Source organism: Oncorhynchus keta, chromosome 36 (assembly GCF_023373465.1).
Source record: "Oncorhynchus keta strain PuntledgeMale-10-30-2019 chromosome 36, Oket_V2, whole genome shotgun sequence".
Classification (NCBI taxonomy): domain Eukaryota; kingdom Metazoa; phylum Chordata; class Actinopteri; order Salmoniformes; family Salmonidae; genus Oncorhynchus; species Oncorhynchus keta.
The window spans coordinates 4,477,915-4,503,863 of NC_068456.1; the positions used below are offsets into that span (position 1 = coordinate 4,477,915).

The 25,949-nt window shown below is 44.2% G+C and overlaps 1 protein-coding gene across 1 annotated transcript in view; it reads right to left on the reverse strand.

Annotated features, from left to right (window-relative positions):
* Positions 1-18,182, reverse strand: part of abcc2 (ATP-binding cassette, sub-family C (CFTR/MRP), member 2) — a 67,773-nt gene extending 49,591 nt beyond the window's left edge. The window contains exons 1-8 of the mRNA XM_035753883.2: positions 17,396-18,182; positions 13,720-13,893; positions 11,175-11,321; positions 10,819-10,959; positions 9,321-9,443; positions 9,078-9,133; positions 8,634-8,889; positions 7,881-8,071 (exon numbers count right to left, since the gene is read on the reverse strand). Coding sequence (XP_035609776.2) covers positions 7,881-8,071; positions 8,634-8,889; positions 9,078-9,133; positions 9,321-9,443; positions 10,819-10,959; positions 11,175-11,321; positions 13,720-13,893; positions 17,396-17,440 — 1,133 coding nt within the window. The 5' untranslated portion in view covers positions 17,441-18,182. The remainder of the gene's footprint in view (positions 1-7,880; positions 8,072-8,633; positions 8,890-9,077; positions 9,134-9,320; positions 9,444-10,818; positions 10,960-11,174; positions 11,322-13,719; positions 13,894-17,395) is intronic.
* Positions 18,183-25,949: the final 7,767 nt, after the last annotated feature.

Sequence of the window (25,949 nt, forward strand, 5' to 3'; positions counted from 1 at the left end):
AACAGGTTTGAAAACGATCGGGACTCTCTGTAAATGCCTATGTGCTTACACTTTACGGTCTGCGGCATTACGTTTTACTCAGGGTTTGCTCTGATTTATTCTGATTTGGAAAAATGCGCTGGGAAGGTGATTGGGAGCTGGTAGATCGGGCTAAAATGTGTATCGTTCGCCTGGCTTAATTGCAAGAGAGAAGTGTTAATTTGGCAAACACTTGCAATTTAATGAGCATTAACTGTTTTGCAAAAAGGATCCCTATTTACAGACATCCTGTACTGGCCTCGTTTAGGCAAGGATTTGTATTTGTATTTATTATGCATCCCCATTACTCTTCCTGAGGTTCAGCAAAAATTAAGGCAGTAATACACATTATAACACCCTTTTTAAACATCAAAATACATTTTACAACATATTTCATAATACATGTCAGCCAGCCTGACAGCTTAGTGGAGTCTGCCACAAGCACAGTCAATGTAGTCAGCTCAGATATGCCCATTGAGACCGTGTCTGTGCCTCAATCTAGGTTGAACAAAACAGAATATGGCGGTGTTCACCTTAGCAATCTCACTGTTATAAAGACCTCCTCCATTCCTGTCATTATTGAAAAATAGGGTTACTTTATGTTAGATCCCTCACTTCCAAGGCATCTTGATGTGATTGGCCTGACTGAATCATGGCTCAAGCCTGATGAATTAACTGTGTTAAATGAGGCCATCTCCTCCGGGTTACACTAGTGACCATATCCCCCACGCATCCCACAAAGGCGCAGTTGTTGCTAACATTTATGACAGCAAATTTCCATTTAGAAAAAAAATGAATGCATCTTTTGATTTTCTAGTCATGAAATCTATGCAGCCTACTCAATCCCTTTTATAGCTACTGTTTACAGGGCTCCGGGCAGCCGAGCGGAAATGGAGGAAAACTCGCCTCCCTGCGGACCTGGCATCCTTTCACTCCCTCCTCTCTACATTTTCCTCCTCTGTCTCTGCTGCTAAACGCACTTTCTACCACTCTAAATTCCAAGCATCTGCCTCTAACCCTAGGAAGCTCTTTGCCACCTTCTCCTCCCTCCTGAATCCTCCTCCCCCTCCCCCCCCTCCTCCCTCTCTGCAGATGACTTCGTCAACCATTTTGAAAAGAAGGTCGACGACATCCGATCCTCGTTTGATAAGTCAAACGACACCGCTGGTTCTGCTCACACTGCCCTACCCTGTGCTCTGACCTCTTTCTCCCCTCTCTCTCCAGATGAAATCTCGCGTCTTGTGACGGCCGGCCGCCCAACAACCTGCCCGCTTGACCCTATCCCCTCCTCTCTTCTCCAGACCATTTCCGGAGACCTTCTCCCTTACCTCACCTCGCTCATCAACTCATCCCTGACCGCTGGCTAAGTCCCTTCCGTCTTCAAGAGAGCGAGAGTCGCACCCCTTCTGAAAAAACCTACACTCGATCCCTTCGATGTCAACAACTACAGACCAGTATCCCTTCTTTCTTTTCTCTCCAAAACTCTTGAACGTGCCGTCCTTGGCCTGCTCGCCTCCCTACCACTGAGGAAGTACAGTTCCCGCTCAGCCCAGTCAAAACTGTTCGCTGCTCTGGCCCCCCAATGGTGGAACAAACTCCCTCACTACGCCAGGACAGCGGAGTCAATCACCACCTTCCGGAGACACCTGAAACCCCACCTCTTTAAGGAATACCTAGGATAGGATAAAGTAATCCTTCTCCCCCCTTAAAAGATTTAGATTCACTATTGTAAAGTGGCTGTTCCACTGGATGTCATAAGGTGAATGCACCAATTTGTAAGTCGCTCTGGATAAGAGCGTCTGCTAAATGACTTAAATGTAATGTAAATGTTTACAGGCCTCCTGGGCCGTATACAGCGTTCCTCACTGAGTTCCCGGAATTGCTATTGGACGTTGTATTCATGGCAGATAATATTAAAATTGTTGGTGACTTTAATATTCACATGGAAAAGTCCACAGACCCACTCCAAAAGGCTTTCGGAGCCATCATCGACTTAGTAGGTTTTGTCTAACATGTCTCCGGACCTACTCGTTGCCACTATAAGGGCACAAGGTGAGACCCAAATGCAGACACAGGAGGCAGATGGTTGAGCTCCAATATCTATTACACCAACATGACTCTCTCTCCTGGGTGAGGATCAAAAGGACCCATCAGCTAGGCCAATGGCTGACCGATAGCCAAACTCTCACTCTCTCCTGGGGGAGTTGTCCCGGTTTTGTGACTTAACAACCAGATCATAAATACCTGGCAGAAACTCTCTATTTGGCTCTGCAGTATTGAGAAAGTAATTTGATGTGTGTAGAGAGAGACTTTGCCAAAACTCCAACCTCCAAAAGCGGATAATTAAACAATATCTCTAACATAAAGAATGTGGGAAATGGTTGGTGGGGGTTGAAACAATAATCATGTCATATCATTTCTTATTTTGTGATGTCATTAACTTCTCTAGGGTAGGGGGCAGCATTCGGAATTTTGGATGAAAAGCATTCCCAAATTAAACAGCCTGCTATTCGGGCCCAGAAGATATGATATGCATATAACTGGTAGAAAACACTCTAAAGTTTCCAAAACTATTAAAATAGTGTCTGAGTATAACAGAACTGATTTGGCAGGCGAAAACCTGAGAAAAATCCATTCAGGAAGTAGTTTTTGGGGGGTTTTGTCGTTTTCTATTCAATGCCATTACAGTATCCATTGACTTAGGACTCAAATTGCAGTTCCTATGCCTTCCACTAGATGTCAACAGTCTTTAGAAATTGTTTCAGGCTTGCATTCTGATGAATGAGGGAGTAAGACAAGGCTGAATGAGTGGACACTCATGTGTCACAGAGCTTTTTCATGCGCAATCCCGAGAGAGTGCCTTTCTTGTTTACCTTTTATATTGACAACGTTATTGTCCAGTTGACATATTATAGATAATTTAGGCTAAAAACAACCTGAGATTTGAATATAAACATCGTTTGAGATGTTTCTATGAATTTTACGGATACGATTTGGATTTTTCTGTCTGCCTGTTTTGACTGCGTTTGAGCCTGTGGATTACTGAAGAAAACGTGTTTTGGATCTAAAGAGACTATCGAACAAAAGGAACATTTATTGAGTAAATGAATGTCTTCTGAGTGCAACCATATGAAGATCATCAAAGGTAAGGGATTCATTTTATCTCTATTTCTGTCTTGTGTAACTCTTCCACTTGGCTGGCTACTGTTTGTAATGATTTGTCTGCTGGGCTATGTTCTCAAATAATCGTAAGATATGCTTTCGCCGTAAAGCATTTTTAAAAATCTGACACCGTGGTTGGATTCACAAGAAGTTCATCATTAAGGATGGTAAAACAAGATAACTGTAACTCTGAAGATGTACACATTCTAGTTTGCATGAGACTGTTGTATGAAATAAATGACTAAGTATAAGAATACTTTTGTGAAACTAAAATGTGATTTTAGACTTTTAAATTAGATAATTGTTTTTCATATAAAATTTTGCCAAGTCAGTAACCACACCCATGTGAGCACAGACTTCGTGTCAATTTGATGGAACGTCCCCTTTTTACCCAAGCTTAAAAAAGGACTCTTAACCAAATTTACATTAGACCAAAACATGCTTGGTTGCTGCCGGTGTGTAAAGTGTTCCTAGCTGTACACTGAATAATCAACCATTGAGACCAGTCTACGTGCAGCGCGAGCTGAATACGTAACAAATGGTTTAAAACTACAAGACCAGAAAATGGTAAGACCCTCTGAAACTCTCGACGAGTGAAGAAGATGAAGACTACACCGGAACAGTCACAGTCTGCAGCTGTTTAAGTGCTGTAGTCTAGGAAACTCGACCGAAGACGAGAGGGAAAGAACATTTCCCTCTCACCACCGTGTGGTACATCTGATGTATCCATCCTAACGAACAATCCAAAACAAAATAAGCCTACAACTACAAAGAACATTGTGTCTTGCATCCCTCGAACTACTCGCAATAGACGGACGTGTGGTTTCAACAGAGAGACGAGAGAGAAAGACACTCATAAATATATGTTGCATTTCTAAATCCGAATGAGCGGTTGTTAGGGTGCTAAATATTCATATTTACGGTGAACATAGTTTCCAAATGTTGTTAGGATAAGCCCACTCTCTTTGTCTTTCCCGCTCTTTCTGTCCCTACCCCCTTTTCCATTGTGTAACAAGCCGTCATACTGGGTTAGTCCACTAGGGACTGTATTTCATTACATTATGATAGTAATCAATAATCTATACTGTGTGTGTGTTTATGTATTTCTGTGTGATTATTTAGTTAGTTAATAAATAAAAAGGTAAGCCAATTTGTGTATCGCTGAATCATCACTTAGGTTAGGGTTTGTGAAGATTTATGAGGTCAACGACGTTCAGAATGAGACTGATGAGGTAATAATAAATGAATAACTGACTGTTATCTATAGATATGTACATATCTTATAAGAGGTTAACTTCTTCGAGATAGGGGGCGCTCTTTTAATTTTTGGATAAAAAACGTTCCCGTTTTAAACAAGATATTTTGTCACGAAAAGATGCTCAACTATGCATGTAATTGACAGCTTTGGAAAGAAAAAACTCGGACGTTTCCAAAACTGCAAAGATATTATCTGTGAGTGCCCCAGAACTAATGCTACAGGCGAAACCAAGATTACATTTCATACAGGAAATGCCCCATATTCTGAAGGCGTTGTGTTCCAATGTCTCCTTATATGGCTGTGAATGCGCCAGGAATGAGCCTGCCCTTTCTGTCGTTTCCCCAAGGTGTCTGCAGCATTGTGACGTATTTCTAGGCATATCATTGGAAGATTGACCATAAGAGACTACATTTACCAGGTGTCCGCCCGGTGTCCTGGGTCGAAATTATTGCGTAATCTCCAGGTCCATGCGCGTTCCATTTCTTCAGAGGAGAAACTAAACTGCCACGAATGACTTATCATCGAATAGATATGTGAAAAACACCTTGAGGATTGATTCTAAACAACGTTTGCAATCTTTCTGTCGATATTATGGAGTTAATTTTACTTAATTTCCTTTTTTTTTCTTACCCAAACGTGATGAAGAAAACAGAGCGATTTGTCTACACAAATAATATTTTTGTAAAAACGGAACATTTGCTATCTAACTGAGAGTCTCCTCATTGAAAACATCTGAAGTTCTTCAAAGGTAAATGATTTTATTTCAATGCTTTTCTTGTTTTTGTGAAAATGTTGCATGCTGAATGCCAGGCTTAATGCTATGCTAGGCTATCAATTCTGTTACACAAATGCTTGTTTAGCTATGGTTCAAAAGCATATTTTGAAAATCTGAGATGACAGTGTTGTTAACAAAAGGCTAAGCTTGAGAGCTAATATATTTATTTCATTTCATTTGCGATTTTCATAAATAGTTAACGTTGCGTTGTGCTAATGAGCTTGCCTAGAGAATTACACTCCTGGATACAGGTTTTTTGCGTAGCCAAACAAAACGGAGCGATTTGTCCTACACAAATAATCTTTCAGGAAAAACTGAACATTTGCTATCTAACTGAGAGTCTCCTCATTGAAAACATCTGAAGTTCTTCAAAGGTAAATGATTTTATTTGAATGCTTTTCTTGTTTTTGTGAAAATGTTGCATGCTGAATGCTAGGCTAAATTCTATGCTAGGCTATCAATACTCTTACACAAATGCTTGTTTAGCTATGTTTCAAAAGCATATTTTGAAAATCTGAGATGACAGTGTTGTTAACAAAAGGCTAAGCTTGAGAGCAAATATATTTATTTCATTTCATTTGCGATGTTCATGAATAGTTAACGTTACGTTATGGTAATGAGCTTGAGGCTGTATTCACGATCCCGGATCCGGGATGGCTAGAATCAAGAGGTTAATACGGGAGATAGTAACTCCTTAAATAAGTTTTCCCGTGGTGCCTCAAGTTACTAATGAGTTAACTTCTTTGGGACTGTGAGGCAGTATTGAGTAGCTTGGATAAAAAGGTGCCCAAAGTAAACTGCCTGCTATTCAGGCCCAAAAGCTAGAATACGCATATAATTAGTAGATTTGTATAGAAAACACTCTGAAGTTTCTACAACTGTTTGAATGATGTCTGTGAGAATAACATAACTCATTTGTCAGGGAAAAACCTGAGACAAAATCCAACCAGGAAGTGGGAAATCTAAGGTTTGTAGGTTTTCAAGTCTTTGCCTATCCAAGATACAGTGTAAATTTAGTCCGATTGCACTTCCTAGGGCTTACACTAGATGTCAACAGTCTTTAGAACCTTGTTTCAGGCTTCTACTGTGAAGGGGGAGCGAATAAGAGCTGTTTGAGTCAGGGGTCTGGCAGAATGCCATGAGCTAAATCATGCGTGCAGAAGTGAGAGCTAGCTGCGTTCCTTTTCATTTCTAAAGACAAAGGAATTGTCAGGTTGAAACATTATTGAAGATTTATTATAAAAACATCCTAAAGATTGATTCTATACATCGTTTGACATGTTTCTACGAACTGTAATATAACTTTTTTGACTTTTTCGTCTGGTCTAATTGTGCCTGCGCCTCATGAATTTGGATTTGTGAACTAAACGTGCGAACAAAAAGGAGGTATTTGAACGTAAATTATGGACTTTATCGAACAAAACAAACATTTATTGTGGAACTGGGATTGCTGGAAGTGCAGTCCGATGAAGATCATCAAAGGTAAGTGAATATTTATAATGCTATTTCTGACTTCTGTTGACTCCACCACATGGTGGGTATCTGTATGGCTTGTTTTGGTGCCTGAGCGCTGTACTCAGATTATTACATGGTGTGCTTTTTCCGTAAAGCTTTTTTGAAATCTGACATAATGGTTGCATTAAGGAGAAGTATATCTTTAATTCCATGCATAACATTTGTATTTTCATCAACATTTATGATGAGTATTTCTGTAAATTGATGTGGCTCTCTGCAAAATCACTGGATGTTTTGGAAGCAAAACATTACTGAACATAACGCGCCAATGTAAACTGAGATTTTTGGATATAAATATGAACTTTATCGAACAAAACATACATGTATTGTGTAACATGAAGTCCTATGACTGTCATCTGATGAAGATCATCAAAGGTTAGTGATTAATTGTATCAATATTTCTGCTTTTTGTCACCTGACCTTGTCAGCCAATCAGAGGTCCACCTGGGGTAAGAGAACTACCAGGTGGACTAGGTGGTCCTGTAGCTCATTTGGTAGAGCATGGCGCTTGTAACACCAGGGTAGTGGGTTCGATCCCCGGGACCACCCATACGTAGAATGTATGCACACATGACTGTAAGTCGCTTTGGATAAAAGCGTCTGCTAAATGGCATATATTATTATTATTATTACCAGGCTGACCACAGCTCCAGGCTGACCCCAAGCTCTTTAAACTCATGGGCTCCCCACCAACACACCAGGTGGACAGTCCTCCACTCTGGACTTCCTAACTGTGTGTTAGTGCATGAATTACCATGTAAATTGACTTTGTTGGGGTTCATGTGTGTAATAATACACACTCTCTATTTCTGTCCTATGACAGGAAACCACTTCCACTGGGTTCCCTCCTACTTCCTGTTTGCTGTGTGTGCCTGTCTTAAGTGTGGCAATAAACGTGTATTCTGTATATCTGTCTCCTACTGGTCATTACCAAGCCTTATAACTGAGACGCCAGGACAGTTGTACCTATATCTAAACTGGCACCTCTTTCGAGACCACTACCAGTTGGTGGTGTTCTATTTTAATACTACTTTTTCTAAATTTACTATAAAACATTCTATTTTCGCACACCCAAAATCCCTACTATTTAGAACGCAAGTACTGGTTTTCGGACACGGCCAAAGTCCATAGGCCTAGAACTGGTTGACTCACTTGAGGATCTGTGGACTGGCAAAGGATAGCAGGTCCGTTATGAGCTTGAAGATAGCTGATTCCCACAGGACCCCTTTAAATGTGGTAGCGATGGTGGGGATGAGCCACGACTTGGGGTAGTCCTCCTTCTCTTCTTTCTTCTTCTTCTTCTTCTCCTCCTTCTTCTTCTCCTTTTTATCCCCCTTTTCCTCCTAGTACAGTGAAATAGATCAATCAGTACTGTTTCAGAGAAAGTTGAGGTATTCAGATAACTCAGCCTATTTAAACGGTTATGGCAGACTTTTTAAAATAAAATAAAAATCACGGCCATTGTCCATAATTGTCAGTTACATGATTACACAATGCATGTGCCAACCCTATTCAGAGCTGGAAAGTAGTGAAAATAAATAAATGTTTGTTGTATAAAATTTATTGAAATTAACATATACACACCATCTTATGTAATGAAATAGGTCTAAGGTAAGATCTCTGTATAAATATATTTCTACCTTGGTAGCTTGAGTCCATAGAGCCATTAGAAATATTCTCCTTTTAGTAAGTATAAAAGCTGATCATTTTTCACAAAGCTGGAGTGTTTGTCAGGAGTGTTTGGGGGAAAACATTTGTTTTATACTGATACTGCTCACCTTGCACGATATGAGTCAAATAGAAAGTGATTGACTGTGTTTTTTTGTGTGTTATTTATTTTGTGTATGTTTGTGTGTGTGCGCACGTGCATGTTTGAATATTTTTACGAGTGTGGGTTGCTCTCACCATCATCAGCACATCCTGGCTGACCCCCTTCCCCAGCCTATTCTGATGCCCGTTTTGGAGGCCATCTCCCTGGCCTTTGCTTGCCTTCTCCTCCCCTCTCTTCCTCATTTTGGTCTGAAGCCTGGTTCTGGCTGCTTTCAGCTCTGTCTGCATGGTCTGCTGGAAACGCTGACTGATCTGGAGAGTACTCTCTGCCTCACTTAGCTCCCACAGGTCCTTCTGGACCAGAGGGCGCTTGAAACCATTTAGCACCATGCTGAAGGAGGTAGGAAGGGAGAGAGAGTGAAAAAGAGAGTCAAAACCAGATCCTTAATAAAGACCGAGACCAAGACCAGAACCCTTGAGATCCAGATCTACATCCAGACCCAATCTCTTCTTGTGAGCCAGACTTACAGACTGAAAGACATGTTTTGAAGACAGTGAGGAAAATCCGCGATACTATACCTGTTGAACCAATTGAAAGTGATTCTGCTGAGAAATGCGGCTCCAACCTCTGGGTTCTAAAACACACACAACAAGACAGAGTGAGCCAATTCTTAGGCAAAACAATATCTTTAGAATAACTTTATTCATATACGTTGTTGAGATGCTCTTTTCCAGTATATCGACCTGATTGGTCAGTATAGGTGAACAATGTTAAACAATTGACAATAATATCTGGCAACTGTTCAGCACGTAGGTAGTTACCTTTTTGACTAGATCCTCTGCTTCCCGGGGGACATCTGCGAAGGCAGACAGGATGAGGGCGATCAACTCCAGCCCGAAGGAGATGTAGAAGAGACAGAAACGAGGGAGGTCTGGGATCTCTCCCTGGAGAGAGAGGGGGGGATGCATATAGAGAAGGAGTCAGAGGCTGATGTCCAAATGCGCCGACAGGCATGGCAGCTCTACTTCTAGCTCCCGAGCAACTTTGCTGTCATTTTGTTTTGAATTGTTAGATACTACTGCACTGTTGGAGCTAGGAACACAAGCATTTCACTACACCCGCAATAACATCTGAATTTTTTTTTTATGTGACCAATAACATTTTATTTGAAGTAGACAGCCCTCGGCCCTCAACCCCCAGCCCTTGAATGATGTTTTACATCCTCACATCTGAATGAACCTTCAAATGTCCTTGCCCAAGCGAGGGAGAATGATGATCTGATAGTTAACGTACTTAGTTGAAAGCTTGGAAGTTGTGCCTAATAAGAACCAACCTCAAGCAATTTATGCACCTAGCAAGCTAATGCAGCACTCTTGTCAGGTTTATCATTTGGTTATTTATTCCAATACATTTTAGAATTTCCAAAAATATGTTTAGGTAGATAGCTAGCTACGTTTTATAGACTCCTTGCTATGAGTCTGAGCCACATTGAACATCATATTCCCATTTGCCACCACTAAAATTCATGTAATCTATACATATTTATTTGCTAGCTAGCATGCAAGCGTAATAATGTTCTCTCACATGCCGACTAATGAAGTCAGGTTGATTCAATTTGACACTTTGCGGCCACCGGAGTTTGACATGTGACTACAGTTTTCATTGACTTGTGGGCCATAACAACCCCAATAAGTGATCAAAGTTGTTCAATTGCTCCCTGAAGCTAAATCGAGGACCGAGGGGGTAACTTTTGTGAATTGGACCACCACTTAAGATGGGAATCAAACTGCATTTGGTTTCGATGTGGATTCCTCCAAGGGAAAGTGGCTAGCGCGAGGGTTGAGGGGGGTAAAAATTACACGATTGGACCACTGCCAGAGAGAAAGAACATGAGCATTAAACACCCTGGCTGTACTTAAGTGATCTTTTTCTGTATCGTATAAAGTGAACACAAGTTAGTCATTTGTTTATAATTTGCTCAGAGGGTTGATATAGAAGGAGTCAAATAGAGCGAAAGAGAACATGAATCATCCTGACTGTATGTACCACCTAAAGTAAACATAAGTATAATCTTTTATTTTATTTTAAACACTCCCACTTGTCTTTTCCGACTCGCACTGACTTTGCTGATAACTACTTTATTGATGGAAAATGTGACTATATGACTATGATATGTGGTTGTCTGACCTGACTGTCTTAAGGTGAATGCTGTAAGTCACTCTGGATAAGAGTGTCTGCTAAATGACTCAAATGTAAATTGAATCATCTGTCATTGCTTCCCCTTTCCCTCCTTCCCTTCAGCCCTCCCTCCCTCTGTACCATTCTGAGGGCCTCTCGTAGCAGGGTCTGGAAGGGGAAGACATCACAGACCACCAGGATCAGCCAGAAGAGGAACAGAGTAGTAGAGTCCACCGCTCCCTCTCTCCTCCTCACTCCCTCCTGACAGAGTACCAGCAGGATCTAAAGGGGAATACAATAATACAGTCTTTTATTTAGCAAACAGCCACAGTGGGAAAAAAAAGACACAAGGAAAACCACAACGAATCACAACCGAATAGAAACAAGATACACTGTCACATCTATACACTGTGGTACGAACAACACAACATGTTTGTATCTGTCCCAATTTTTTTCAACTTCAGTTAATACATAAATAGATAAATGAAAAGGTTTACCCATGAGACAGCGAACAGAATGGGGTTGGCATAGAAAACCCAAGGGTTTTTCTCTGTCGCAGTGGTGTCTCTGGTTGGACCATAGTCCTCTCCTAACGTCACAGCTAGACCTGCTATGGCGGTCAGGAACAACAGGCCAACCACAATCTGGTGAGGAGGGAGAGGTGGGAAGGAGGGCGAGATAGTGACAGATGAAGCGATGCAGAAATAATCTCTGTTACTTGCTTGAAGAAAGATTCAGGGTCAATGTCACAGACATAAATAAAATACCTCACTTGAAAGTGCTGATAAGTCCCAGAGTAGGCTTAATTTGAGTTTGTAAACGGTGAATAGAGTTAACCTGTTTACAGAAGTCTGAGGGGGCAACGTCGTAATGAAGTCATGGCAATGACATCATTACAACTTGTATTACATCATGGTCAGGTTTTATACTGGTTGAGTAAGGATGTTTTCCTAACGTATTTTTAGCAACCCAAAAAGTATGTCTTTGTCAGGTTGTAATCTGTGTATCTGACCAAAAAACTACCCAAATATGAAATATTTACAATGTCTGTATGCCTTTACCGGTTTGTAATCAGAAACCAGTTTGTTGCACTCTGGTTGTACAGTGGGGCAAAAAAGTATTTAGTCAGCCACCAATTGTGCAAGTTCTCTCACTTAAAAAGATGAGAGAGGCCTGTAATTTTCATCATAGGTACACTTCAACTATGACTGACAAAATGAAAAAAAAATCCTGAAAATCACATTGTAGGATTTTTAATGAATTTATTTGCAAATTATGGTGGAAAATAAGTATTTGGTCACCTACAAACAAGCAACATTTCTGGCTCTCACAGACCTGTAACTTCTTCTTTAAGAGGTTCCTCTGTCCTCCACTCGTTACCTATATTAATGGCACCTGTTTGAACTTGTTATGGGTATAAAAGACACCTGTCCACAACCTCAAACAGTCACACTCCAAACGCCACTATGGCCAAGACCAAAGAGCTGTCAAAGGACACCAGAAACAAAAGTGTAGACCTGCACCAGGCTGGGAAGACTGAATCTGCAATCGGTAAGCAGCTTGGTTTGAAGAAATCAACTGAGGGAGCAATTATTAGGAAATGGAAGACGTACAAGACCACTGATAATCTCCCTCGATCTGAGGCTCCACGCAAGATCTCACCCCGTGGGGTCAAAATGATCACAAGAACGGTGAGCAAAAATCCCAGAACCACAAGGGGGGACCAAGTGAATGACCTGCAGAGAGCTGGGACCAAAGTAACAAAGCCTACCATCAGTAACACACTACGCCGCCAGGGACTCAAATCGTGCAGTGCCAGACGTGTCCCCCTGCTTAAGCCAGTACATGTCCAGGCCCGTCTGAAGTTTGCTAGAGAGCATTTGGATGATCCAGAAGAAGATTGGGAGAATGTCATATGGTCAGATGAAACCAAAATATAACTTTTTGGTAAAATCTCAACTCGTTGTGTTTGGAGAACAAAGAATGCTGAGTTGCATCCAAAGAACACCATACCTACTGTGAAGCATGGGGGTGGAAACATCATGCTTTGGTGCTGTTTTTCTGCAAAGGGACCAGGACGACTGATCCGTGTAAAGGAAATAATGAATGGGGCCATGTATCGTGAGATTTTGAGTGAAAACCTTCCATCAGCAAGGGCATTGAAGATTAAACGTGGCTGGGTCTTTCAGCATGACAATGATCCCAAACACACCGCTCGGGCAACGTAAGAAGCATGTCAAGGTCCTGGAGTGGCCTAGCCAGTCTCCAGATCTCAACCCCATAGAAAATCTTTGGAGGGAGTTGAAAGTCTGTGTTGCCCAGCAACAGCCCCAAAACATCACTGCTCTAGAGGAGATCTGCATGGAGAAATGGGCCAAAATACCAGCAACAGTGTGTGAAAACCTTGTGAAGACTTTGAAAACGTCTTCACAGAAGAGAACGTTTGACCTCTGTCATTGCCAAAAAAGGGTATATAACAAAGTATTGAGAAACTTTTGTTATTGACCGGGAGAACGAGTCTGGCTCTCAACCCGAAACCTGCCCCTTCGCCTGCCCTGCCGGGAGCTGGGTCCGCGGTTTATGGGGCCATTTAAAGTCCTGAGTAGACTGAACCAGGTATGTTATAGGTTACAGCTTCCCCCTGATTATCGTATTAACCCCTCATTCCATGTGTCTCTCCTCAGGCCGGTGGTGGCTGGTCCGCTCCAGCAGTCTGAGGTGCGGGAGGTTCCTTCGTCCCCTCTGGACATCGAGCGGCGTGTACCATAATTTGCAAATAAATTCATTAAAAATCCTGCAATGTGATTTTCTGAAAAAAAAATGCCCCCCTCATTTTCTCTGTCATAGTTTAAGTGTAACTGTGATGAAAATTACAGGCCTCATCTTTTTAAGTGGAAGAACTTGCATAATTGGTGACTGACTAAATACTTTCTTGCCCCACTGTATGTCTTCACGACCAGAAAAGTAGAGATTACAAACAGAAAATAGCAATGTGCCAAATGTTGCCCAGCGGGCCATATCGTGGACAGGGGCTTTGTTTACCTGTTTACAGAGGTATAGTTTGGACAGGTGTTTAGTGGGGGTGGCCTTCCTGCAGAGCACTGCTATGTGCCAGGGGGCACAGAGCCACAGGAAGCCCAGCGGAGCCCACACCAACACGGTCTGCTCCACACACACTGGCAGGTCTGGGTCCTCACGCTGCAGGAACGAAGAGTTCTAACAGAGAGAAATACACATTTTTCATCGTGTCTCACACACACACACGCTTGTATGCATGCAGACACACACACGCACAAATACACACACACACACAGGTCCAAACTCACCTATGTACTGACCCAGAAGCACTAAGCCTTCCCTCCAACTCCCTGATGATCAATTTAATCAAATATGACTCATAGGTCATTAAATATGAAGGCCAAAGAGGCATGAACCCCACCTGGAGGGAATGTGTGTGTGTGTGTGTGTGTGTGTGTGTGTGTGTGTGTGTGTGTGTGTGTGTGTGTGTGTGTGTGTGTGAATGAGACAGATACAGAGGGTGGCTGTGTAATTGTGTTTTTACAAGCCATGTTTGGGCTTATGTGTTTGTGGACATGTTCCAGGTGGCTTCTGAAGAGGCTGTGGTTGCCACTTTACAGAACTGGGATCTGAGTGCCACTGACTCCATGCTGTTGAAGATGAAGGCAGAGGAACGGTGGAGGAAGAGGAAAAGCAGAACGAGCGCGCACGATAAGATGAGCTGTAAGATTCCCACAAGCCTCTGGTTTAATAACTCCAGATATGGTCCAGAGCAGGTCATAGTGTCAGACAGCTCGACACACACACAAACTGATTAAATATTTTAAACTTTCAAATTAATTATATATAGCCATTGATTCTTAAAGAATGTAACTTATAAAGGCCTCATGAGCTTAGTTCAACTGTCTAACCCCATCAGAACCCAAAATATAAGCTTATTTTACCCCACTGTTTGTAAACAATGTAATTGTAAATTGTAGAATTTGGCAGTAAGTCCAACCGGCCTCAGAAACGCAGACCACGTGTAACCACGCCAGCCCAGGACTTTCACATCTGGCTTCTACACCTGCGGGATCATCTGGAACCAGCCACCCAGACAGTTGATGACACTGTGGGTTTGCACAACCAAATAATTTCTGCACAACCTGTCAGATACAGTCGCAGTAAAGCTCATCCGCGTGCTCGTCGTCCTCACCTAGGTCTTGACCTGACTGCAGTTCGGGGTCATAACCGACTTCAGTGGGCAAATGCTCACCTTCGATGGCCACTGGCACGCTGGAGAAGTGTGCTCTTCATCCCGGTTTCAACTGTACCGGGCAGATGGAAGACAGCGTATATGGCATCGTTTGGGCTAGCAGTTTGCTGATGTCAACGTTGTGAACAGAGCGGTGGGGTTACGGTAAGGGCAGGCATAAGCTACGGATAACGAACACAATTGGATTTTATTGATGCCAATTTGAATGTACAGAGATACTGTGACGAGATCCTGGGTGGGTGGGGTTATATCCTTCCTGTTTGGCCCTGTCCGGGGGTGTCCTCGGATGGGGCCACAGTGTCTCCTGACCCCTCCTGTCTCAGCCTCCAGTATTTATGCTGCAGTAGTTTATGTGTCGGGGGGCTAGGGTCAGTTTGTTATATCTGGAGTACTTCTCCTGTCCTATTCGGTGTCCTGTGTGAATCTAAGTGTGCGTTCTCTAATTCTCTCCTTCTCTCTTTCTTTCTCTCTCTCGGAGGACCTGTGCCCTAGGACCATGCCCCAGGACTACCTGACATGATGACTCCTTGCTGTCCCCAGTCCACCTGGCCATGCTGCTGCTCCAGTTTCAACTGTTCTGCCTTACTATTATTCAACCATGCTGGTCATTTATGAACATTTGAACATCTTGGCCACGTTCTGTTATAATCTCCACCCGGCACAGCCAGAAGAGGACTGGCCACCCCACATATGCTCTCTCTAATTCTCTCTTTCTTTCTCTCTCTCGGAGGACCTGAGCCCTAGGACCGTGCCCCAGGACTACCTGACATGATGGCTCCTTGCTGTCCCCAGTCCACCTGACTGTGCTGCTGCTCCAGTTTCAACTGTTCTGCCTTATTATTATTCGACCATGCTGGTCATTTATGAACATTTGAACATCTTGGTCATGTTCTGTTATGATCTCTACCCGGCACAGCCAGAAGAGGACTGGCCACCCCACATAGCCCGGTTCCTCTCTAGGTTTCTTCCTAGGTTTTGGCCTTTCTAGGGAGTTTTTCCTAGCCACCGTGCTTTTACACCTGCATTGTTTGCTGTTTGGGGTTTTAGGCTGGGTTTCTGTACAGCACTTTGAGATATCAGCTGATGTACGAAGGGCTATATAAATACATTTGATTTGATTTGATTTGATCCTGAGGCCCATTGTCGTGACATTCATCCACCTCCATCACCTCATGTTTCAGCATGATAATGCACGGCCCCATGCAGCAAAGATCTGTACACAATAGCTGGAAGCTGAAAATGTCTCAGTTCTTCCATGGCCTGCGTACTCACCAGACATGTCACCCATTGAGCATGTTTGGGATGCTCTGAATCGATGTGTACGACAGCGTGTTCCAGTTCCTGCCAATATCCAGAAACTTCGCACAACCATTGAAGAGTGGGACAACATTCCATAGGCCACAATCAACAGCCTGATCAACTCTATGCAAAGGAGGTGTGTCGCACCGCATGAGGCAAATGGTGGTAAAACCAGATACTGACTGGTTTTCTGATCCACGCCCTTTTTTTATTTACCTGTGACCAACAGATGCATATCTGTATCCCCAGTCATGTGAAATCCATAGATTAGGGCATATTTATTTATTTCAATTGACTGATGGCCTTATATGAACTCAGTAAAACCTTTGAAATTGCTGCGTGTTGTGTTTATATTTGTGTTCAGTGGTGGTACTTTTAAGTGTGATATCAATGGGTACTTTCGGTTACTACTTCAAATAATTCATCTCTATTCATCGCTAAATGATTTATGGTGAGAGAAAGAGACTGCACTCTGACTTACTAGCAATAGCATGTACCAAGTCTAAAGAGCTGAGTCAAGATGACTTAACAGTGTCATAACTACCCAGTCACGTTTTCACTCAATGAGCTCTCTCCCTGCCCTGACCATGTCCATGGTGAGATAAGAACATTAGCGTGATCTAAATAAAGAAAACTGTTACGACAAAAGCCACAATTACTAAAGGATACACTAAAGAGCACATTAAAGAGCTAACCTCACATTAGAATCCTTTATAATCAAAAATAGATCATGCTTTTAGAGTGAAAAAATACAAGAAGCCTCGAATGAACTTATCAATGTCTTGAAAATACTTTGCGATTCATCTTGAGACTAATCTTGGAATAACTTTAAATGTGGTCTTTACATAAATGTTTGGTTAGGTAAAAAAAAAAATGCAGTAACCCACCAAATGGCTTTGAAATGTTTTAGTAACCTACAGTACTAAACAAACAGAGGCCAATGTCCTCCTGATACAGACAAAACAATCATCCCCGTAGGTTCTCTGAAGGTTAACTGGGAGTTATTTAAGATTTAAAGATAATTAAATATTTTTAGTACAATGGATTTTTTTGAAGCAAACTTTCGCTGAGCTACCAAGAGTCTTTTCATCTTCGGTTGGCACCACTACTAGCTTGAATGCAAGGTTATGAGAGCATTTTACTCACCCAGAAGATGGATCCACAGTACTTCTCCAGAGCTTCAGCCGTCATTGTGTCCCCGGAGTCAGCTCTGGTCAGGAAGACACGACAGGACAATAACACACACACTCCTCACACTCCACAGGCTCAGCTCCGATCAAGGTTAGTCTCTCTGGCCTTTCTGCTCCAACAACAGTAGAAAACAAGCACACGCTCCAGAGGTTCCCCTCCAATCAGAAGATGGGACACTATTGGTTGAGTCTACTGAATTTCTCCACTGCATCAACAGCAGAACACACAAACACTCTGCAGATACAATTTGCTCACATACACCGAGATAATCGCAGGACGTGACTCAGCAGGCCTTTGAGCTTTGAAGCTCTTTAATGGACAAGAGATCTTACGGTCTCCTCACACACACACACACACACCCAGGCACAAGCCTGGTAGTGTAAAGAGAGGTTAATGCTTAACTCCGACCCTGACTGAAGAGATAATTCCATTTTTAGGGCTTCTCCCACTACTGCAAACGTAATAAAGTCATTGGCAACGTGTCTGAACATTCACACACAGAACACACGCACACATAAACAAATGTCTCCCGAGGGGTGTGTGAGCGCACCCCAGTCCGAAACACAACCAATCCAACCTCTTCCTGTGAAGATCCAGCCGCTACGAGGCCCGCTGCCGCTTCTCTCCACTCATAACAGGCCTGACTAAAGTCCAGAGTTTGAGTTTGTGAGTAAAAGACAGAGAGAGAGAGAGAGAGAGAGAGAGAAAGGGAGCGAGAGAGAGAGAGAGAAGACCCAAGCTTGTATAAAGACGTCCCACCCTTCCTCTCTCATTCCATTGTGAGTGTTTGGGGCTGAGTTTTGTATACACCAGAAATATTCCCTCAGAAGAGGAAGTGGGGATGGAGGGAGGGTAAGAGGAGAGGATGGGCCTCTTTAAGTCTCTTATTTTCTCCTCTGCCAAACATGGCCCCTCGCTCTCTTATTTTTCTCCCCTGTTTTACTTACTTTCCTTCTGCTCAGACCTATTCCTCCGTGTTTATGTAATGTCCGATAAACGTCACAATTTGCTTTGATAGTCTGTGGCTGAACGAAAGCCAAAGAGAGGGTGGGATGGGGAGAACTGTGAAGAGCTTGAGTGTTGTCCAACTGGGTACCATTGTGCCCAGTCAAACCCAGTGAGACACACACCCATAAACACAACACACACACACACATACTATCACACACACATACACATACACCCATATGAACACACATACACACATACGAACACACAAGATGGCGCCGACAGAGATGGTCGCCCCGCTTCAAGTCCTTAGGAAACTTTTTTTATGTATTATTTCTTACATTGTTACTCCAAGAAATCTTAAGTCTTATTACATACAGCCAGGAAGAACTATTGGATATTAGAGACGTCAACTTGCCAACATTACGACCAGGAATACGACTTTCCCAAAGTGGATCCTCTGTTTGGACCACCATCCAGGACAATGGATCTAATCCCAGAAGCTGACCCCAAAAAACGGTGCCGCAGAAGGGGCAGACGGAGCGGCCTCCTGGTCAGGCTCCGTAGACGTGCACATCGCCCACTGCTCCCGAGTATACTTACTCGCCAATATCCAGTCTCTTGACAACAAGGTAGATGAAATTTGAGCAAGGGTTGCCTTCCAGAGAGATTGTAACATTCTCTGTTTCACGGAAACATGGTTCTCTCGGGATATGTTGTCAGAATTGGTTCAGCCACCGGGCTTCTCCATGCACCGCGCCGACAGAGATAAACACCTTTCTGGGAAGAGGAAGGGCAGGGTGTATTCTTCATGATTAACGACTCATGGTGTAATCATAACAACATACAGGAACTCAAGACCTTCTGCTCACCCGACCTAGAATTCCTTACAATCATATTACCTCACAAGATAATTCTCTTCAGTTCTCGTCACAGCTGTGTACATTCCCTCTCAAGCAGACACTAAGACGGCCCTCAAGTAACTTCACTATGTAAACTGGAAACCATATATCCTAAGGCTGCGTTTATTGTATCTGGGGATTTTAACAAAGCAAATTTGAGAACAAGGCTACCTAAATTCTATCAGCATATTGATTGCACTACACGCGGGGGTAATACATTCTTTCACTGCTACTCTAACTTCCGTGATGCATACAAATCCCTCCCCCGCCCTCCCTTCAGCAAATCCAATCACAACGCCATCTTGCTCCTGCCGTCTTATAGGCAGAAACTCACACACAATGTACCAGTGACTCAAACTATTCAACACTGGTCTGACCAATCGGAATCAACACTTCAAGATTGTTTTGATCCCGCGGACTGGCATATGTTCAGGTCAGGCTCAGAGAACCACATTGATGTTTACGCTGACTCAATGAGCGAGTTTATGAAGAAGTGCATTGGAGATGTTGACTATTAAAACCTACCCTAATCAGAAACCATGGATGGGATGGTGGCATTCGCGCAAAACTGAAAGCGCAAACCACTGCATTTAACCATGGAAAGAGGTCTAGGAATATGGCTGAATATAGATAGTCTAGTTATTCCCTCCACATGGCAATCAAACAAACAAAATGTTGGTACAGAGACAAAGCGGAGTTGCAATTCAACGGCTCAGACACGGGACGTACTGTCACGACTTCTGCCGAAGTTGGTGCCTCTCCTTGTTCGGGCGGCTTTCGGCAGTCGTCGTCACCGGCTTTCTAGCTACCACCGATCTACGTTTCTTTTTCCATTTATTGTACACACCTGGTTCCCATTACGTTAATATTATTTCCCTATTTAACCCTCTGGTTCCCATGTTTGTTCCTTGTCTAATGTTATTAGTCTTCTGTGTGATGGTGTGTTTTCCCTGCGTGGGATTTATGGTTGATTATTTGTTTGAGTAAAGTATGTTATTTTACTCAGTTCTGTGTCCTGCGCCTGACTCCGTCCTCACCTCTGCATACTGATACATGACAGAAACACGCACCTCCAATGGAGTCAGCAGGTGCACACAGTCCTCCGGTATCAGTGGAGGAACGAGTCCAGCAGCATGCGACAATGCTCCAACATCTTGGCTACACGCACCAAGCATGTGTCTCTGTTGCGCAAGGTGCTTGGTCGACTCTTGGAGCATGACCTGCACATTAAGGCTGAGAAATGTCTGTTCTTCCAACAGTCCATCTCCTTCCTAGGGTACCGCCTGTCCGAGTCAGGGGTGGAGATGGAGAATGACGTGTGTAATTGGCCGACTCCAACCACGGTAAAGGAGGTGCAGCGGTTCATAGGGTTTTCCAACTACTAACAGAGGTTTATCCGGGGCTTTGGTCAGGTAGCGGCTCCCATTACCTCTTTGCTGAAGGGGGGACCGGTGCGACTGCAGTGGTCAGCTGGGGCGGACAGGGCTTTTGGTCACCTGAAGGCTCTGTTTGCCTCGGCTCCTGTGTTGGCTCATCCTGATCCCTCCTTAGCGTTCATAGTAGAGGTGGACGCATCCGAGGCTGGGATAGGAGCTGTGCTCAGCGCTCTGGTACGCCACCAAAACTCTGCCCCTGTGTGTTCTTTTCGAAGAGGCTCAGCCCGGTGGAGCGAAACTATGATGTGGGGGACCGGGAGCTGTTGGCTGTTTTCGGCTCTGAAAATGTGGAGGCATTGGCTTGCGGGAGCTAAACACCCCTTTCTCATTTGGACTGACCACTGCAATCTGGAGAACAATGAATGCTCTCCAGGCAAGGTGGGCCATGTTTTTCACCTGTTTTGTGTTCACTCTACCGACCAGGTTCCCAGAACGCTAAGGCAGACACACTGTCCCGGATGTATGACACAGAGGAGCGGTCCACGGATCCCACTCCCATACTTCCGGCTTAATGCCTGGTGGCACCGGTGGTATGGGAGGTTGACGTGGACATAGAGCGGGCGTTACGTGCGGAGCCCACTCCCACCCAGTGTCCAGTTGGACGTAAGTACGTTCCGTCTGATGTTTGTTATCGATTGATCTGTTGGGCTCACACATCACCCTCCTCTGGTCATCCTGGCATCGGTCGGACAGTGTGCTGTCTTAGTGGGAAGTACTGGTGGCCCACTTTAGCTAAGGACGTGAGTGTGTATGTTTGTATGAACGTGTATGAACGTGAGGGCGTTCATGGAATGTCTGGGGATCTCGGTCAGCCTGAACTGAGGGTTTCACCCCGAAAGTAATGGTCAGGTGGAGAGAGTTAACCAGGATGTGGGTAGGTTTCTGCAGTCTTATTGCCAGGACTGTCAGGGGGAGTGGTCGGCTTTCATCCCATGGGCAGAGATGGCCCAACACTCCCTCCGCCACTCCTCCACTAACTTGTCTCCATTTCAGTGTGTACTAGGTTATCAGCCGGTTCTGGCACCGTAGCATCAGAGCCAGATCGAGGTACCTGCGGTGGATGAATGGTTTCGGGTGCTCGGAGGAGACCTGGGACACTGCAACGGGCCATCAGGCAACAGAAGGCGAGAACCGAGTGCCACGGCAGTGGGGCCCCGGTGTATGCACCGGGAGAACGAGTCTGGCTCTCAACCCGAAACCTGCCCCTTCGCCTGCCCTGCCGGGAGCTGGGTCCGCGGTTTATGGGGCCATTTAAAGTCCTGAGTAGACTGAAGCAGGTATGTTATAGGTTACAGCTTCCCCCTGATTATCGTATTAACCCCTCATTCCATGTGTCTCTCCTCAGGCCGGTGGTGGTGGCTGGTCCGCTCCATGAATACATGCACAGACATGCACAGGCTACATCTGTTTTCCATTCTGACCGCCTCCTCCTGGGTTGGACTCCACTCACATGAGATTACACTGTGGCCTGTTCAAATACTCTAAAATCCTTCCTTCCCTTCCTTTTTTCCTTCGTGAATAATCATTGATCTGACATGGATGGATAGTCAACAGTGAGGGTTTCTTTGGTGAGCAGTGAGCTTTGATGGATAGTAAACATGGCTGTGTGTGTGTTTAAATATGTGTGTAAGGTAAGAGTAGGTGTGTGTCAGACCTGGTTTAAATATGTCAAATATTTTCAAATACTTGAGCTGTGCTTCATTTACTCAATGGAACCAATGGAAAAGTCTTAATTCAAGAGCATCTGATAAATGTTCAAGTACAGTGCCTTGCGAAAGTATTCGGCCCCCTTGAACTGTGCGACCTTTTGCCACATTTCAGGCTTCAAACATAAAGATATAAAACTGTATTTTTTGTGAAGAATCAACAGCAAGTGGGACACAATCATGAAGTGGAACGACATTTATTGGATATTTCAAACTTTTTTAACAAATCAAAAACTGAAAAATTGGGACTGGACTTTGACTTGGCCATTCTAACACCTGGATATGTTGATTTTTGAACCATTCCATTGTAGATTTTGCTTTATGTTTTGGATCATTGTCTTGTTGGAAGACAAATCTCCGTCCCAGTCTCAGGTCTTTTGCAGACTCCATCAGGTTTTCTTCCAGAATGGTCCTGTATTTGGCTCCATCCATCTTCCCATCAATTTTAACCATCTTCCCTGTCCCTGCTGAAGAAAAGCAGGCCCAAACCATGATGCTGCCACCACCATGTTTGACAGTGGGGATGGTGTGTTCAGGGTGATGAGCTGTGTTGCTTTTACGCCAAACATAACGCTTTGCATTGTTGCCAAAAAGTTCAATTTTGGTTTCATCTGACCAGAGCACCTTCTTCGACATGTTTGGTGTGTCTCCCAGGTGGCTTGTGGCAAACTTTAAACGACACTTTTTATGGATATCTTTAAGAAATGGCTTTCTTCTTGCCACTCTTCCATAAAGGCCGGATTTGTGCAATATACGACTGATTGTTGTCCTATGGACAGAGTCTCCCACCTCAGCTGTAGATCTCTGCAGTTCATCCAGAGTGATCATGGGCCCCAAGAGGCCCATGATCATCTCTGATCAGTCTTCTCCTTGTATGAGCTGAAAGTTTAGAGGGACGGCCAGGTCTTGGTAGATTTGCAGTGGTCTGATACTCCTTCTATTTCAATATTATCGCTTGCACAGTGCTCCTTGGGATGTGTAAAGCTTGGGAAATCTTTTTGTATCCAAATCCGGCTTTAAACTTCTTCACAACAGTATCTCGGACCTGCCTGGCGTGTTCCTTGTTCTTCATGATGCTCTCTGCGCTTTTAACGGACCTCTGAGACTATCACAGTGCAGGTGCATTTATACAGAGACTTGATTACACACAGGTGGATTGTATTTACCATCATTAGTCATTTAGGTCAACATTGGATCATTCAGAGATCCTCACTGAACTTCTGGAGAGAGTTTGCTGCACTGAAAGTAAAGGGTCTGAATAATTTTGCACGCCCAATTTTTCAGTTTTTGAATTGTTAAAAAAGTTTGAAATATCCAATAAATGTCGTTCCACTTCATGATTGTGTCCCACTTGTTGTTGATTCTTCACAAAAAAATACAGTTTTATATCTTTATGTTTGAAGCCGGAAATGTGGCAAAAGGTTGCAAAGTTCAAGGGGGCCGAATACTTTCGCAAGGCACTGTATATTAGAGTATTTGAGTATATATTTAAGCCAGGTCTAGTGTAGTTGCTACAGTATATGTCTCTAACAGTTCATATTAAATCTGATCTGACTCCCTTAGGCTGCACAGGGACAACCCCTGTGCAGCCTAACCCCCATGCAGCCTAACCCCCGATGCTTACATGGCCTTCAGCACAGAGTAAACACAATGGCCACCACCACCACCACCACCACCACCACCACACACACACACACACACACACACACACACACACACACACACACACACACACACACACACACACACACACACACACACACACAAACAGACCACTAAGAGATACACAGTATAGTGAAAGCAGCTGCTTCCACACAAGTGTGGTTCCTGAGTTAATTAAGCAAATAACGTCCCATCATTCTTTGGGTCATGTATAAAAATGCTGGGCAGGCCAATATTTTGGCTACCATGGCTATGCCCCCATGGGATGATAATGTCCCATCCACAGGGCACAAGCGGTCACGCTATGGTTTAATGAGCATGAAAACAAAGTAAACTATGTGCCATTGCCATCTGTCATCGGGGCCCAGATTCACAAAACACTTCTTACGCAAAATAATAAGTTCATAAAATAGTTCGTAAGTGCAATTCCTCAGCAATATCTTAACATTGAATGATTTTCTTGCGAACTTGTCAAATATTTTTCTTAAGATGTTTATTGCTAGGCAATCGTTTTAGCGAGCTATCTAGCTAGCAATGGCAATGATTTTAGTATATTTCTTACTGAGATTACGGTTCTAAAACATGTTCTTGGGTTTACAATAATCGGAGCAGAAACTTTCATATTAACTTTGTAAGTGAATAAAACATGTTCAATTGCTTTCATGAGCTTTTTCTCTCACTGCCCTGAGTTTAAGACAAGGGTTTCACTATCTTAGAATTAAGATCATTATTTTCAAGAATGGTCACACCCTGATCTGTTTCACCTGTCTTTGTGCTTGTCTCCACCCCCTCCAGGTGTCACCCATCTTCCCCATTATCCCCTGTGTACTACCTGTGTTTTCTGTTTGCCTGTTGCTTGTTTGTCAAGCTTACCAGTGTTTGTCCTGTCAGCTCCTGTACAAGGAGCTGTCTTTTCCCAGCCTCTCTTTTTCTCACCCTATGATTTTTGACCCTTGCCTGTCCTGACCTTGTACCCAACTGCCTGACCACTCTGCCTGCCCCTGACCCTGGACCTGCCTGCCATTATGTACCTTTGCCCCTATCTGGATTTCTGACCTCTGCCTGACCTGACCCTGAGCCTCTGTTGCTATAATAAACATTGTTACTTCGACACGGTCTTCACCTAGGTCTTACTGTAACGGCTGTTGGAAGGAGATGACCAAGGTGCAGCGTGGTACGTGTTCATACTTTTATTTGAACTGAACACTGAAATAACAAAGAGAACGAACGAAAACCAAAACAGTTCTGTCATGTGCAGAAAGACACAAAACAGAAAACTACCCACAAGACACAGGTGGTAAAAGGCTACCTAAGTATGGTTCTCAATCAGAGACAACGATAGACAGCTGCCTTTGATTGAGAATCACCCCCTCCCCCCAAAGGTGTGGACTCTGGCCGCAAAACCTATAGGGGAGGGTCTATCCGCGGTGGCGGCTCTGGTGCGGGACGTGGACCCCACTCCCACTCAGGCTTGGCCCACTTAGGTGGTGCCTCTGGAGCGGGGACCCTCGCCGCCGACCCCCGACAGGGGACCCTCGCAGCGGGCCCCGGACAGGGGGGCGACTCTGGCAGCGGGCCCCGGACAGGAGAGCGACTCTGGCAGCGGGCCCCGGACAGGAGGGCAATTCTGGCAGCGGGCTCCGGACAGGGGGGTGACTCTGGCAGCGGGCCCCGGACAGGGGGGCGACTCTGGCAGCGGGCCCCGGACAGGGGGGCGACTCTGGCAGCGGGCCCCGGACAGGGGGCGACTCTGGCAGCGGGCCCCGGACAGGAGAGCGACTCTGGCAGCTCCGGACAGGAGGGCGACTCTGGCAGCACCGGACAGGAGGGCGACTCTGGCAGCACCGGACAGGAG